The sequence below is a fragment of the Lagopus leucura genome, unplaced genomic scaffold (genome assembly GCF_019238085.1).
Source record: "Lagopus leucura isolate 7727_CA_CO unplaced genomic scaffold, USGS_WTPT01 Super-Scaffold_73, whole genome shotgun sequence".
In the NCBI taxonomy this organism is placed as follows: domain Eukaryota; kingdom Metazoa; phylum Chordata; class Aves; order Galliformes; family Phasianidae; genus Lagopus; species Lagopus leucura.
The window spans coordinates 72566717-72580183 of record NW_024962252.1 but is presented as its reverse complement, the minus strand read 5'-3'; the positions used below and the strand labels follow the sequence as shown (position 1 = coordinate 72580183).

General features: G+C 39.0%; 1 protein-coding gene and 1 long non-coding RNA gene across 5 annotated transcripts in view; one reads left to right on the top strand and one right to left on the bottom strand.

Annotated features, from left to right (window-relative positions):
* Window positions 1-11873, top strand: part of LOC122189216 — a 30972-nt gene extending 19099 nt beyond the window's left edge. The window contains exons 7-8 of the long non-coding RNA XR_006181749.1: window positions 4687-5024; window positions 5750-11873. This is a non-coding gene — a long non-coding RNA (uncharacterized LOC122189216). The remainder of the gene's footprint in view (window positions 1-4686; window positions 5025-5749) is intronic.
* The window catches only part of RASGRP3 (RAS guanyl releasing protein 3), a 52471-nt gene that overhangs the window by 15048 nt on the left and 23956 nt on the right, over window positions 1-13467 (bottom strand). For all 4 annotated transcript variants that reach the window (XM_042888099.1, XM_042888117.1, XM_042888126.1 and 1 more), the window contains exons 2-9: window positions 11487-11685; window positions 9925-10027; window positions 9288-9350; window positions 7904-8035; window positions 6504-6651; window positions 5393-5566; window positions 4870-4986; window positions 4295-4570 (exon numbers count right to left, since the gene is read on the bottom strand). In XM_042888099.1, the coding sequence (XP_042744033.1) occupies window positions 4295-4570; window positions 4870-4986; window positions 5393-5566; window positions 6504-6651; window positions 7904-8035; window positions 9288-9350; window positions 9925-10027; window positions 11487-11556 (1083 nt within the window). In that variant the 5' untranslated portion in view covers window positions 11557-11685. The remainder of the gene's footprint in view (window positions 1-4294; window positions 4571-4869; window positions 4987-5392; window positions 5567-6503; window positions 6652-7903; window positions 8036-9287; window positions 9351-9924; window positions 10028-11486; window positions 11686-13467) is intronic.

Genomic DNA, 13467 nt, shown 5'->3' with positions numbered 1-13467 from the left:
TGCAATGAGTCTTCTTAGGACAGCCTTTACAGTGGCAGTTTCCAGTTTAGTTTGACTCTCCTTGCTGTCCTGTTCTCCTTAGTAATTTGTCAGGGAGGGGTGTGAGGAAAGCAGAGGGGGATCAGAAAGGCATGGCTTTGTTCACATGTGGAACTTACTGAAAAAAAGTTGGGGAGGGTGACTTTCAATTTAGCTGTTTAGACATTTCTCATTCTCTTCACTAGACTGTACAAGCGATGGGGACTTTCCAGCCATTTGCATACAGTCTTAGAACAGGTTGGTTCTAAGCCATGGAGACCTAAAAATAGCCGGGGGGGAAAATAGTGGCACCAAATAAGCTGTAACTCAGTATAAATCCACTGTGGACTAATGAAGAGACTGAAGTCCTCTTCCTATCCACAGAAAATGATGGGACATTTACCCTCAGGCTTTTATTCATATAGTGAAATAAAAACAATGTGGAAATACTGCACAACAGGTAAGAAAATCATAGAACCATAGAATTGTTTCAGTTGGAAAGGGCACTTACAGGTCACCTAGTCCAACTCCCCTATGTTCTAATTATGAACCTGTCCCTAGAGCCATTAATCCTCTTGGTTGCACTGCTGAGCTTGTGCTTAGGTTTGTTTTTACCACTTTTGCTTCTTTGTTCCTGTCAGAATGTAGAATGGGTGCAGTCAGTGAGAACAGAGCAAGTGTGGGCAATAGCTCAGGAAGGGGGATTGAGGAGCACAGACTAAGAGTAAGCATGTAACATGCTCCCAGGCAGCCAAGTCATGCTACATTCAGGTCTCTTGCCCAAGTAACTTGCCCTAACTTACACACAGCCAAGTGAGAATTCACATCATTAAAGCTTGCTCTCAGCCTTTGCAGCCTCCTGCGCGACTAAACCTGGTGTTTGCCTCAATTGCCTTCCAAACAACAAACCATTGCCTAATTTGTGGAGAGAACTCCAGTTCCCCCTGAAAAATGGTCATGCAGCAGCTAACACTGAAAACAGAGAGATTTAAATTCTCTTTTTACCCGTTCACCTTTATCAAGGAGTCTGAGGTTTACTACCACGTTCTCTGGCCCAGCTTTTAAGCCAGTAATCACTCAATAGCTCTTAACACAGCCTCTATGATAACCATTTCCAAAACACTTGAAAGGCTCAGCTTCTCCAAAGAAGACAGATTTTCATCACTGTGGAAAAGAAACACCAAGGCAAATTCCCATATGCCCACTTAGTTGATGAAATGCCCTTTTTATTGCACTGTGCAAGCTGTGGCCCAGGAAGCCAGCACCCAGAGATGTACTTGTCATGCCAGCACAGCCCAGATTGGTGGCACTTGCTAAGTGTGATGTAAAAGGATGCAGCGCAAGGGACAGAGGCCAGACAAGAGATTTACACATTGCTTATCAGGATGAAACACCTACTAAAAGCTCTCCCAGATAGAAACGGCTTCTGCTGAGAAAACAGCAAAAGTAAACAAATAGCTGAGCCAGCTGATTGATGTACAAATGAAGAGCACAGCACAAACAATGCATTTACCAGTTTTGGAATTAACTAAAAGATGTATTAGAGCTGAAAGACATAGCAATAAACTGAATAATTGCTTTCTCTGGCTCTGAAAACTGAGGTTGACTTTGGCAGCAAGGGAGGCTAAATCTGCTAAAAGACTGCACATCCCAAGGTCAGCTATTTTCAGCCTGCAGTTCTTGTCAGCTTTGGGCTAAGACCCCAGCTTTTCTTCTCTTTCTTTGACCCCAGCCCGTAATTTATAACTTTCTTATTAACAAAAGGATTGTTAGAAATGTTTCATCTGTCACATAAGTTTGTTAATACAGTTCAAGAGACAACTGTAAGTAAAGGGACTGAAATGTATTCATATGGTACAAAGGAGGACCAAACATAACACACTGGAAGAGAAGTTGGAATATTCAAATGGTATGAGGCCTTCCAAAACTCAAGTCCAGGTGGTATCTGGTACAAATTTATTTCTAACCTTCCAGAAGTAGCTGTCTTAAGTGAAAACTCTCACACTACTCAACAAACAGACAGAATTACCCTGGAAAAGTCTTAGGACGCCTATGGCCATCTTCATCACTACTGAACAGTTACAACTATGGATTCATGACAGTAGACAAAAGGCACAAGTTAATTTTAACCCCTGATCAGGCCTGGGATTAACACTACAGTATGCAACTTCAATTATTTACAGTCAGATTGGCTCAACTATTAGAAAGCCAGCAGTGCAATATGAGGAACAAATACATCAGAGCATCATGAATGAAGTAGTACTCTTCTTATACTCAATTACTCTTCCTGGTAAATGAAATACAGATTGGAAAAAATATTATATAAATATAAATAAAATCTTATTTTGCTGAAAACAAAAGAAATATTTTTAAAATGGAAAAATGGGTAAAAAACAAGAACTTGTACAACGACGGATATCAAACTGCAAGTCTTAGAAAAATCTGATGCTTTCAGCTCCTTTTGAAATGCAGACCGTTACCCAAAAGAGTGGCAGCTAATCAAAATGACAGCAGTAGTTCAGCTTCCATTTCTCACTTCACTTCATTGTCTAATTTGTGCCCTTGGGTGCTCAGTTTCTTATTCCTCAGTTCTCTAAAATCTGATGTTCCGCTTCCCCCTACTTGCAGCCAAATCTGTCAGAAACTGTGAACTCAAGATGAGAAACAACGCTCAATCCCTACTGAAACAAAACAAGATGATAAATATCTGTGTATGATCAAATTAGAGAGGCATTACCGTGGGCTATAATGTGGCCCCTTCTCTTCACTGCCCCACCAGCTGTGATTAAGATGTGCTCCTGTTTGCTTCATATAAAGTGCAACAGAAAAAGTTTGTCCTATTCCTTAATGAAGTGACACCAGATTGGTAGCTCCAAGCTCAGGCTCATTTTTGTCAGTCGCTGTACCTGATCAGTTCCAGAACAAATCCACCACAAAGTACAAACTCTGTATAATTTCTGATAAACGTATCTTTGAGCATTTTAAAGTAAAGTGAAAGGAAAAAATCTAAGCTCCTGCTCAATAGTGCTCACTCAAGGCGTTCACATAGAAGGAGACAAGTAATGAAATTCATCTGAGGTCCATGATTTGACAGAAGAGAAGCTGGAATTCAGCTCCCACCTCTCCAGGCAGCAATGAGCACAGCAGTTCAAAGCCAAATTCGTTCCCTGGCTTTGATCTATCTTTTGTCTGTCATTTAAAAGAGACAAGAGAAATCTGGAGAAAAAGTTGATCTAGAAAAGTTCATGCTAGCCAATAAAATAAACAGAATCACTGGAAAAGTTCTCAAATCTATCTTATTCTGTCTCAGACAGACCTTGTTTGATTCTAAGTTTACTTAGAAAAGAATTCTACTGACTTAATGACAGAAGGCAGCTTCTCTTTCAGTCTGGATTAGAGATCTGATGGACAAGGTGAAATAAGAATAGAAACAGCATAAAATGATCACACATCGGGAGAGTCCTTTTTTCTAAAGTGACATCTTTAAAAAACAGCTCTCAGATGAGTAGATGGCTTGCTTTTATCTGCAACATGAACTGTTTTAACGAACAACATTCCTTTCCTCCAAGTTTCACTGCTCCTGTCTTTAATTCCAACTGGTTTTTGCCCCTAATCAAACCATGGTGCTGGATCAAATGCTGCTGCAGTTAAGATCAATGCTAATTTGAAAAAAATTCAGCAGAAGCAGAATTTGGTCAGTAGATTCAGGGGGCATGCTTCAATATCTTTTGAAGTTAAGTATCGTATTTATTATCAAATGACACTAATTGTCTACATACAAAAAAAAAAGGGGGACTTAAAATAAATCCCTTTCAGCACTGACACTTGTGGATGTTTTTTCAGGAACTACTTAACACCATACAGGAATACATTTATTTACGGTATAGGAAGAACACTGTATCATTTACAAAGCACAGGGGAGAAGGAACAAAGTTACTCCCAAGTTAGAATTTCACTGATGTAAGTATGCCAACACATAGCCCAAACTTTGCAAAGGCCTAAATTCTAAGTAGTCAGAACATTTTCCTTTTAATACAGAAGCATCTCTCTCTCCATTATTTTTTTTAAATAAATGAATCAATGCAACTGTTTTCTGTTTCTGTATCCAGCCATCACATACTCTCTGAATACATTCACATCTCACATGGACTTGTTTCTATTCTGCATTGCCTCTTTTTTAAAATAAAAAAAAATGTTACAACAATGTACACTCAACTTTGTATTGACATTCAACATCTAAATAACAGAAGTAAATTGGAAGTTGCACAATACTTACTGTTAGCAGGTTAATTAAATCCATATTAGGCTCTAAGTGATGAGAAGCAGTTTGCAGGGAAACCAGTTCATTCAAGGTGATGGAAAGCTGCTGCATTTTCACTATGTTTACTTTATTTTCATCTATCCAGTCAGGAAAAATGACATGGACAGCAATCAAGTCTTTCAAATGAACTCCTAAAATAGGAATTTTGAAGCCAACACAGTCAGCAAAAGCCTTGCGGTAGTTGCAGTAGTTTCCATTGGAAGAGACCAGCTCTGTCATTTCATTCCAGTCCTACAAATAGCCAAAGAAGCAAGTTCTTGTGAAAGCATTCTTAGCATTTCCTTTATCTGTTGTAATGAGCATAACTTGTGGCTGAGTCAACAGAGTTAATTTTCTCTCTAATACAGGCAATCAAGCAGAGAATCTCTGTGAGTCAATTATTCTCCGCTGAGAGAAGCCCAAGCCCAGTCCCCTAGGATACCCTGCCAAGATCCAAGTATTGTGCTGGTGAGACCTGAACTGCGGAACTCATCAGACCTTCAAGAAGGGATGTTCTGCTCAATATCTTTACATTTGGTTGTCCACCATACCTTTGTGACTTCCGAAGACAGATGAGAATGAGTCTCTTTCAGGCGAGAAATAGAGCTATGGCTAAGACCTCCCACAACTGCCATCAGTGTGTTGAAGTTCTGGAGATGAAGGAGCTTCTGTAGAAGAGATGGATCATGAAAAAATAAAAATAAGGGTATGTATGGCAGCTATCCAGTATCACAGAAGACAAGCTAAAGGAAACGTCCTACCATTGCTGCATAGGAAACAACTAAGCCAAGGGATATAAGGGAATTCAGCAATTATTTTTTAAATTAGATTAGTTCCACAAGAAACATGTGATAATGACAGTTGGGAAACAGAATACAACAAAGAAAAAATACATTTTATTTTTTGTCTTCTAAAAAATGCAGATGTGCCACACCTGAAAGAAATAACTAGCAGTTATGTTGAACAGACTTTTCACTCAGGAAACTGCCCAAAGAGCACCCAGTTCACTCGTTTCCTGTGATCTCTATATTGTTGGTTCATATTGGAGGAAAGAGACTCATAAACAAGACATACCTGTGCAACATTGATAAACTTCGTGATCACTTCTGCCCTTTGCAGGGGTGTCGGCTTGCTGAGAACCATGAGCTGGACCCACTTGGAGATACCATTAAACAAAGCAATAGATCTCTCCAAAGTAGGATTGTTCTCCAGGCAGCCATGGATCACATAGCTTTGGTAGTCTGTGAACTAACAAGGAAAGGGAAAGACATTTTCAGTAAAGTGGTGGACAACCTCAGAGTCAAATTGAAACTTTGATATTTTTTCCCCGTCAAAGCTGTTCTTGTTTAGAAAGTGACTACAACTGATGCTCAGCAGACCCTGCTGCATATCAATACTTTCTTAAAATGTTTTCTTTTGTCTTATTTACAGGTCTTGCTGTATCACTTAAAACTTCAGCATTTGAATGCCAGGTATTACTAAGGCATGCATGATGAATATGATTATTACTTCTATGGAATCATTTTTCCCCACGATTTACTCAACACTTAAGACATTTTATTTTGTGCAGTTTTACTTGACATCCTCATACAATTATACTGTATACAAATGACCTAGTGCTACAAGCAAGAAGCATATAAAAAGGAGCTTTCACTTCACTTCAATACCTGATCAACAGCATTACTGGGCGCTGCTGAAGTCAACAGGAGCTCCTAACAAGAGTCTGAACTGCAACTCAAGAAGCTAACTATGCATCAGTTTTCCTATGTCTTCCTCCTACATCAACTGATCAATTTGTAGCACAAGCAGCTAGTTCTGCTAAATCTTGCTCATTCTGATATTGTTCATTCCTATGTGTTCATGGATATCGTTCCACACGGATGGCTACCACTAGAATTAGATTTCCTGACAACTTCTGGAAAGTATTCTTCAGCTCTCCCTTAAATTTGGATTTTCAGAAGCTTATGATGGAATTTCAGCTTGTGTAGGGAGCTGTAGCAATACCAGCCAACACTGACTTCTTGGTCATCTTAGCTGCTAGAACTGCCTGCTAGAAGACAATATGACAGCATATTCTCTTACACAGTAAATGAAATGTAAAAAAAAAAAGTTTTGTTAAACAATATGAATGCCCTTTCCTAGGACAGGGTCCTATCTGCAAACAACAAAGTTTGAGGCTTCTTACAGAAATTCTCCTAAAAGATTTATGCTCCAGAAAAGTGAGATGTTCAGCTAGTTCAATGGGCTCCAGATGATCAAAAAGTAGGCAGGCTTTTCCTTTCTTAGAAATCTTCTTCCTTTGTGTAACTCTTCTCATCCAGTCATAGGAAGGTCTGCAAGAGAAAATTAGACACAATTCTCATTTCTTTTTGGGGAGTAGCCATCAGTATACATAAAATTATCAAGAGAGCTATCTGTGGCTTCTAGCAGACAACACTCAGCATAAGATAACGTTCAGATGTATAATGAGGAGTAAGGATTTCAGAGATCTCCTTTCTGCATAAGATGCATGATATCAGGTTTCCATCGGAAGAAAAGGACAATGTACAGGAGGCTGTAATTCAAAAGTGCCTTGGAAATACAAGAAAAATAAGTCAAATTCTGAATAAGACAAAAAAAAAAAAAAAAAAAAAAAAAAAAAGCCACCTTCAATAACATCAAGAATTAATTTTAACTCTGTAAGACCACAAGTCCATAAAATAACAGAACGGTAGAAATGCCATCAGTTGAACAACCACAGTAAGGTGTTTGTGCATAACCATGTAAACCGTTTGCTTACAAGTAATGGAATAACTCCTACCCAAATACAGCAAAGGCACTTCATAGAGCAGAAAGAGGTTCCTAAGTTAAAATTTTAAAACTAAGATTGAAGAGCTAATATTCATGTGATTTCACTGGCATTCGTGCACAAAATTTTGTAGACTTCACTGAGATTAGTTGGGCCATCATTCCAGGTTGCTACGCTGATTTTTAAATAAGGAAAAACAATTTTGACTGTGCCATATTTTAAAAGAAAATCTACAATATCAGGTAAGATATAAGAGCCTGTTTGGTGATGTTAAAAAGGTAACTTCTTAGAAGTCATGGTAATAGTAGTATAAGCACTTCAATGCAAGAAAATTACACATGTCAGTGCTAAAGATTATTGAATTAAATAATAGAAAATAGCACACAGAAAGGCATTGGAAAAAACAGGTAGGTTACAGATACGAGAATAAAAAAGCTTCCATAAGAAAATACAAGATTTACACGATGTGCCAATCACTGCGTTGCTTGTCATTCTGTATGAAAAGTAACAGGAAGAAAGTAATATTAATCATTTAATTAGCACTAGGTTTTTCAAAAGAATCAAGAAAATTATTTCTTTACCATTTACATTGAATACTTATGCACAGATAAGAGATTGCAGTGTCAAACTACGTGTAGAATTCCAAATTTAGACGGTAAGAGAATTTTTTTTTGTAAATGATTGTTTGCTTTCTCAAGATTAGGATGGCCTTTAATACTTTCATATTTTGGACAGAATTAGAATTCTGCTGCTACAGAGAACAGAGGTAAAGATGATAAAGCTCATGACATTCTTACATGCTGGAGATATCAATGAGATCGATGTGATCCTCATAGCCAAGCTGGCTGGCTAATTCTCGAAATTCTTCAGTCAAACGAATCAGCCCGAGATCCAAGTTAAATTCTGCAGGAAATTCCAGAATCCAGTATCTGAAATTGACATAAATAAGTTCAGAGACACCTAGGGATTCAGGTGTAATATTTAGTGGCTGTACAGAGTTACTCACATTTTAATCAACAGAACTTAAGAATATTTCAGACAGAGTGGTTTTGGGGCAGAGAGGGTGTGCAACCCCAGCCTGCTGATGCTGTACTTCTCTCTGACATTAATGACAAAGACTTTAAAAATAAACAGTCACGGACCTAGAAAAACAGGGGCTGTACCACTGTTCTTTTAGTAGCTGAATCAACAGTCTCAAGTAACTCCAAAATATTCTAGCTTATAACTGACAACAGGATTGTTGACATCATGCAATCAAATTATCATATAATTTTCTTCATTTAATTCACCACAGTACCATACAGGAGCACTCTTTTGAAATGTCAAATTAAAAGATGCATGGGGTGACACACAAAAGGCAGCCACACCACACCTACCCCAACTCACACTGCCAGGGCACCCAAATGACTTGCATTTGTCCCTTGTTTAAGTGAGACACTGTGCTCAGAAAAAGATTTTCCAGTGAAAATGAAAACGTGAAGTTAAAGTGGCAGCACTACCACGATAACCATGTAAACAAGGCAATTCCTCTTCTATTTAAGAGGGCAGGAAAAAGGCTTTGTCAGTGCTACTTTCAGTACCTCTCTCCCATTCCAACACAGTGATATAATTTAGTCATTTGTTTGAGGGAAGCAGGTTGTAGCGTGTTAGCTTAAAAATTCATACTTTCTATTTTATGGAGAAATGCTCCTAACCAAGCACAGCCTAACCAGGGACAGCTTTCCTGTAGAAACAAAGTCAGAGACAATTAGGTGCAAAGATCAGAACAAATCTGATCTGTAAAAGCTTTGACATCTCTAACATACTTGTGTCATCATAAATTACACACAGATTATTTGAACCGAAGCCAACAGCCCAGAGATAAACTTCCTCCACCAAAATAGATGATACATGGAAGTAAAAAGTGTCACTGTTCTGTGTGGCACTGACCTCATCTCCCTGTCAGAGGTGTCATGCTCAAACACCAGGTAATACACGGCACAAGGTTTCAATCAGCTGTACAGTACATGCACAGTTACATGTCTTAAGCACTGGTTCTGCTGAAACCATTGTTTTCAAAGCACAGTAATTCACACTTTACTACAGACTAGAGATCAAATAAAACAATAACTTTTTTAAACATTAGGAAAATAAATTACAATTATAGTATTCACAGCAAATAGAAAACAGAAGCGTGCCTACCTCATGAAGTAGCAGATTTTTAGTCTGAATTCATTGCAGTTCTCCCCACTGGCATCTCTATATGTATTCTAGTTAAAGAAAGCTTTAGGTGCCTTGATTCAGTAATGTGGTTTTTATCTACATCAGACAGTGACTCTAGACCAGTTGAACAAAACCAGTATTAAAAACTTTCCTTCAACAGACAACTACAACATCATCTGATATTCATTTACTTACACAGTATCTTAAGACAACGACAATTTCTTGGCTGCCATTTTGGTTTTTGCCCTTGCAAAAATGCCTCTATTGCACTGTTCTGAGTACTCTGCTGAACAATTTTGAAGACACGTAGGTACTGAGCTACCACTGAAAGCTCGTATTGGTCCAATACCAGCCTGCCACTATAAATTTGAAAAATTATCTTGGCAACATTTTTCCATTTATTCAAAGATAATTCAAAGCATGCCTCAGCAAACTTGTTCTTATGGAAAATATCTACAACCAAAAGCCGAATGAAGCTCCCGGATTTCCATGTTTTAGGGTGAAAGAGTCAAACTCTGTTTGTTACTAATTAAGTAACAAATTTTTACATGCAGTCGCAGAAACAATCTGCTTTCAACACTGTAATGCTGACTTGCAAGACTTCCTGAAAGGATATGTAGACAGAAGCTTGACAGCCAGCTCTGTGGAAGGCAGGTACCAGCGATGCATTAGAAGAAAGATTCTCGGCAAATGGCTGGAGCATTGATTTCCTCTGTCATCTGAAAAAGAGCAACAAGGGAATGAACTTCTTAGCTGCGAACAGAGAAGCGTGTGTCGTTCAAGTGGAGATAAAAAAAATATCAGAAGTTAAAATCTTGGGCCATTATTTACCAAACAGACAGGACACAAAAGCAAAGCACACAAATCCTCCTTTAGAGGAAACTATTGCTAGACTGTAGTGCTGTAGGGAAAAGAAAGTCCAGACAACAGGCATGGACATGTCTAGCATATAAGCTAAATGAGTGCAATGAGACAGTGGGTTACACAAATAACAAATCTAAAGTTAGTCCACTGAAAGGGCAGGGAGATGGTTTATCCAAAACCACTTACAAGGTTTGTTTAGGTGCAGCTGCATATTAACCACTAGATTGTTTAAAAAGATGGATCAAAAGCAACACTTCAGTCCGTATGCAGATCACACCTCCAGCTGCTGTACAGACTCTCCCAGTTTCTGCAGTGTAGCCACTGAGGCTGTGGAAGTTACTCCCTGGCTGGTTGCCTGGCTGTTCACACTCCATAGCACCCACAATTCTGTGTTATTTTCTCTCTGTTGCTATTTCAGTAGACAATAGTCTACATGTGTGTATGAAACAGGAACCACATACAGACTAGAGCTGTCAAGAGAGCATGCATACATAGAAGAGAGATATTACTCCCAAGAGACATGAAGTATATTGGTTCTGCTACCTCTCACTAGGTATACAGGACAGCAGGTCTGATCATGGTCTACAAAAAATGGATATACAGAGATGCAGTATGCTCAAGAACCAAATCTGGCCCTTAAATATTTAATTCCTCTCATCTTCGGATGCTTCCTTCTCTCCAAAAGGGAAAAAAACCCCAAACCAACAGCCCTCAATCAAATCAAAGTCTGTCTTGTGTTCCAAGAGACTTTAAATGTAGCTTTGTGAATTAAGAACCCATTTCAAAGCATATAAGTATATCCATGAACTCATCTCATCTGGCTATAGGGTGACATAATTCTTGATTAATGGCACTGTGGATCAAGGTCTACTTCATCACTTCTTTCCTTCAGACCTGGTACACTACATTTAAATAAGAGTAAAATGATTACATGAGCCTTGAGTCATATTATTTCCAATTATTGCATGATGATTTGAAAAACGTTTCAGAGTAACAACTGGTCAGAAAAGCAGCTGTGTAACCACTCAAGACAAAGCCAGAAATAACTCCTTGAATCATTCAATTAAACATTTGTTTAGTTTTAAAACCACTATACACAACATTGCGCTTTACCTGTATTAAATTTTCTTAACGCAATATGCATATGACTAAAATTCTGGCCTGCATAATTCTGGGACAAAATGAAACATGGAAAATTTTACAGAATGGAAATGTTTGCCAAGGGAAAGACTGCCTAAATCAGAGAACAGCCGGGGTTATGCTATAAGATGAATTCAAAGAACAACAGCAAAGCAAAGTATTGAGAACACTTACCAAACATTTCAATACAAGCGTTCAAAAGCTCATCTAATGTTGCAGCCTTCCCAAGTGTGTTTGACCCCATTGTTCTTTAATCGTTGTCAAAAAATAAGAGGCATTTTCACCAAGTAGAAAAATGCTTCTTCAGTTCTTCAGCTGCACAGTTTTTTCATTTTATTGTTGGTTGTGTTCTTATCTGGGCTTCCAGGAAAACCTGCAGAGAGAAAGTAAAGGAAATCATAGCTATATGGCTACATGAGAGAGTTATCAGGATGCAGCATTTACAGTTTAATTCATCTTTTCTGCAAACTGTTTTTATCCCCTCACATGACACAGACCACGTGAAAGACTGCTGTAAGATTTCTATACATTCCAGCTTGTGTTTTTAAGTGTTTTCCAATTGCCCACTAGCACAAAACACATCCCTAGCAGGGGTCATAACATACAAACCAGATGGCAAATGAGGACATGCATGCATGCTGACGCACGCTTTGTTCAGGTCATTCTATTTACACTTGATAAGTCACTTTTTGTTAATAACGCTGCTTTTGTGTTCAAAATATAAACATTTGCTTTTCCTAAGGTTACAGGCTCATAGCTGATAGCTTTTTATGCTAGTGGTTTTAATTGGCATAGGCCACATAGAATGTTTAATGAAGGTCATAACAAACACTAAACTTGGAGGCAATTTTTCAAGGAACCTGGAGATGGAATGCTACAGCTTTTAAAAAGAGGTCTTTCTATAGGAGCTGAGCACGCACAGAAGGCTGAATGTGTACAGAAACTTCTAGAATGTACCATACATCTACTATGCATTTAATTAGCAGATATCCATTTACGCCTGAAAGATGCAAAAAGTACTAATCTGAGATTTCAGAAATAATTACAGATCATGTTTAAAGAGTTGGTATTTCAAAATAATTTAGTCGACACTTTAAAAATAGGATTGAGGAAAGCCATTGAAGATTCTGTCTATCCCTTGAAAATTGCTGCACATGAAATGTAGGAGGGGAAGTAATTTGATCAGATTTCTTTAACCATTCCCTATAACATATAGCATAGGGCAGCACCATCCCTATCTTCTGTTAACAGCATTAAGGCACCCTCATAGCAATCAACAAATAACACTCCATGTAGAATAGCAGTACTTTTATTTTAAATTGCATGACAGCTATTTAACTAGTAGATACCTAGATTCTAACACTACAGCCTACTCCCTATCTGACCACTAATGGGTCTTATGCTCATAACATTGCTAAAAGAAGGATGTAACATTTCCACTGGAGGAAGAATTGGCTGACTGGGGCTAAGCCACATATCCTCAGCTGAGCCAAAACATTATATCTCTTGATCACAGCCTCCAACAACCACAACCATTACATCATTATTTGTGTGATTAAGCACTGTTGTTCTATTAGAATGAGAAATGTCTAGATTGTGCCATAAATAGTATCCAACCACAACACCACATCTAGAGATGGATGAGAAGAGCTCACTCAGCAGCTGCTCCGTGTCAGCAGTCAGGTCCAACTGCTCCGTAAAGGACCCAGTGATGGACAGAGCTGAGCCATGAGCAGTGCTGGTTTTGACTGAGAGAGAGGATTTAAGAATGGGAAAAAACTGTTGCACTACAGCAGCTGGGAGAGAGGGGTGAGAGATGTGAGAGAAACAGCCCTGAAGGCACCAAGGTCAGTGCAGGAGGAGGGCAGGAGGTACTCGAAGGAGTTTCCTGCAGCCTAGAAGCAGCCCATGGAAGAGCAAGCTGTACCCCTACAGCCTGTGGGCACCACACGAGACAGATCTCCACCTGCAGCCAAGGAGGAGCCCAAGGTGCTGCAGTGGATGAGGCCTGAAGGACGACACAGCCCATGGAGAGCCCCTGCAGGAACAGCCCTGGGTCAGAGCGACAGCCTGTGGAGAGGAACCTGTGGCGGGGCAGGAGTTTCACCAGTCCTGTAGCACTTGCCTATGAAACAAACCGTGTTCTTAAGCATGT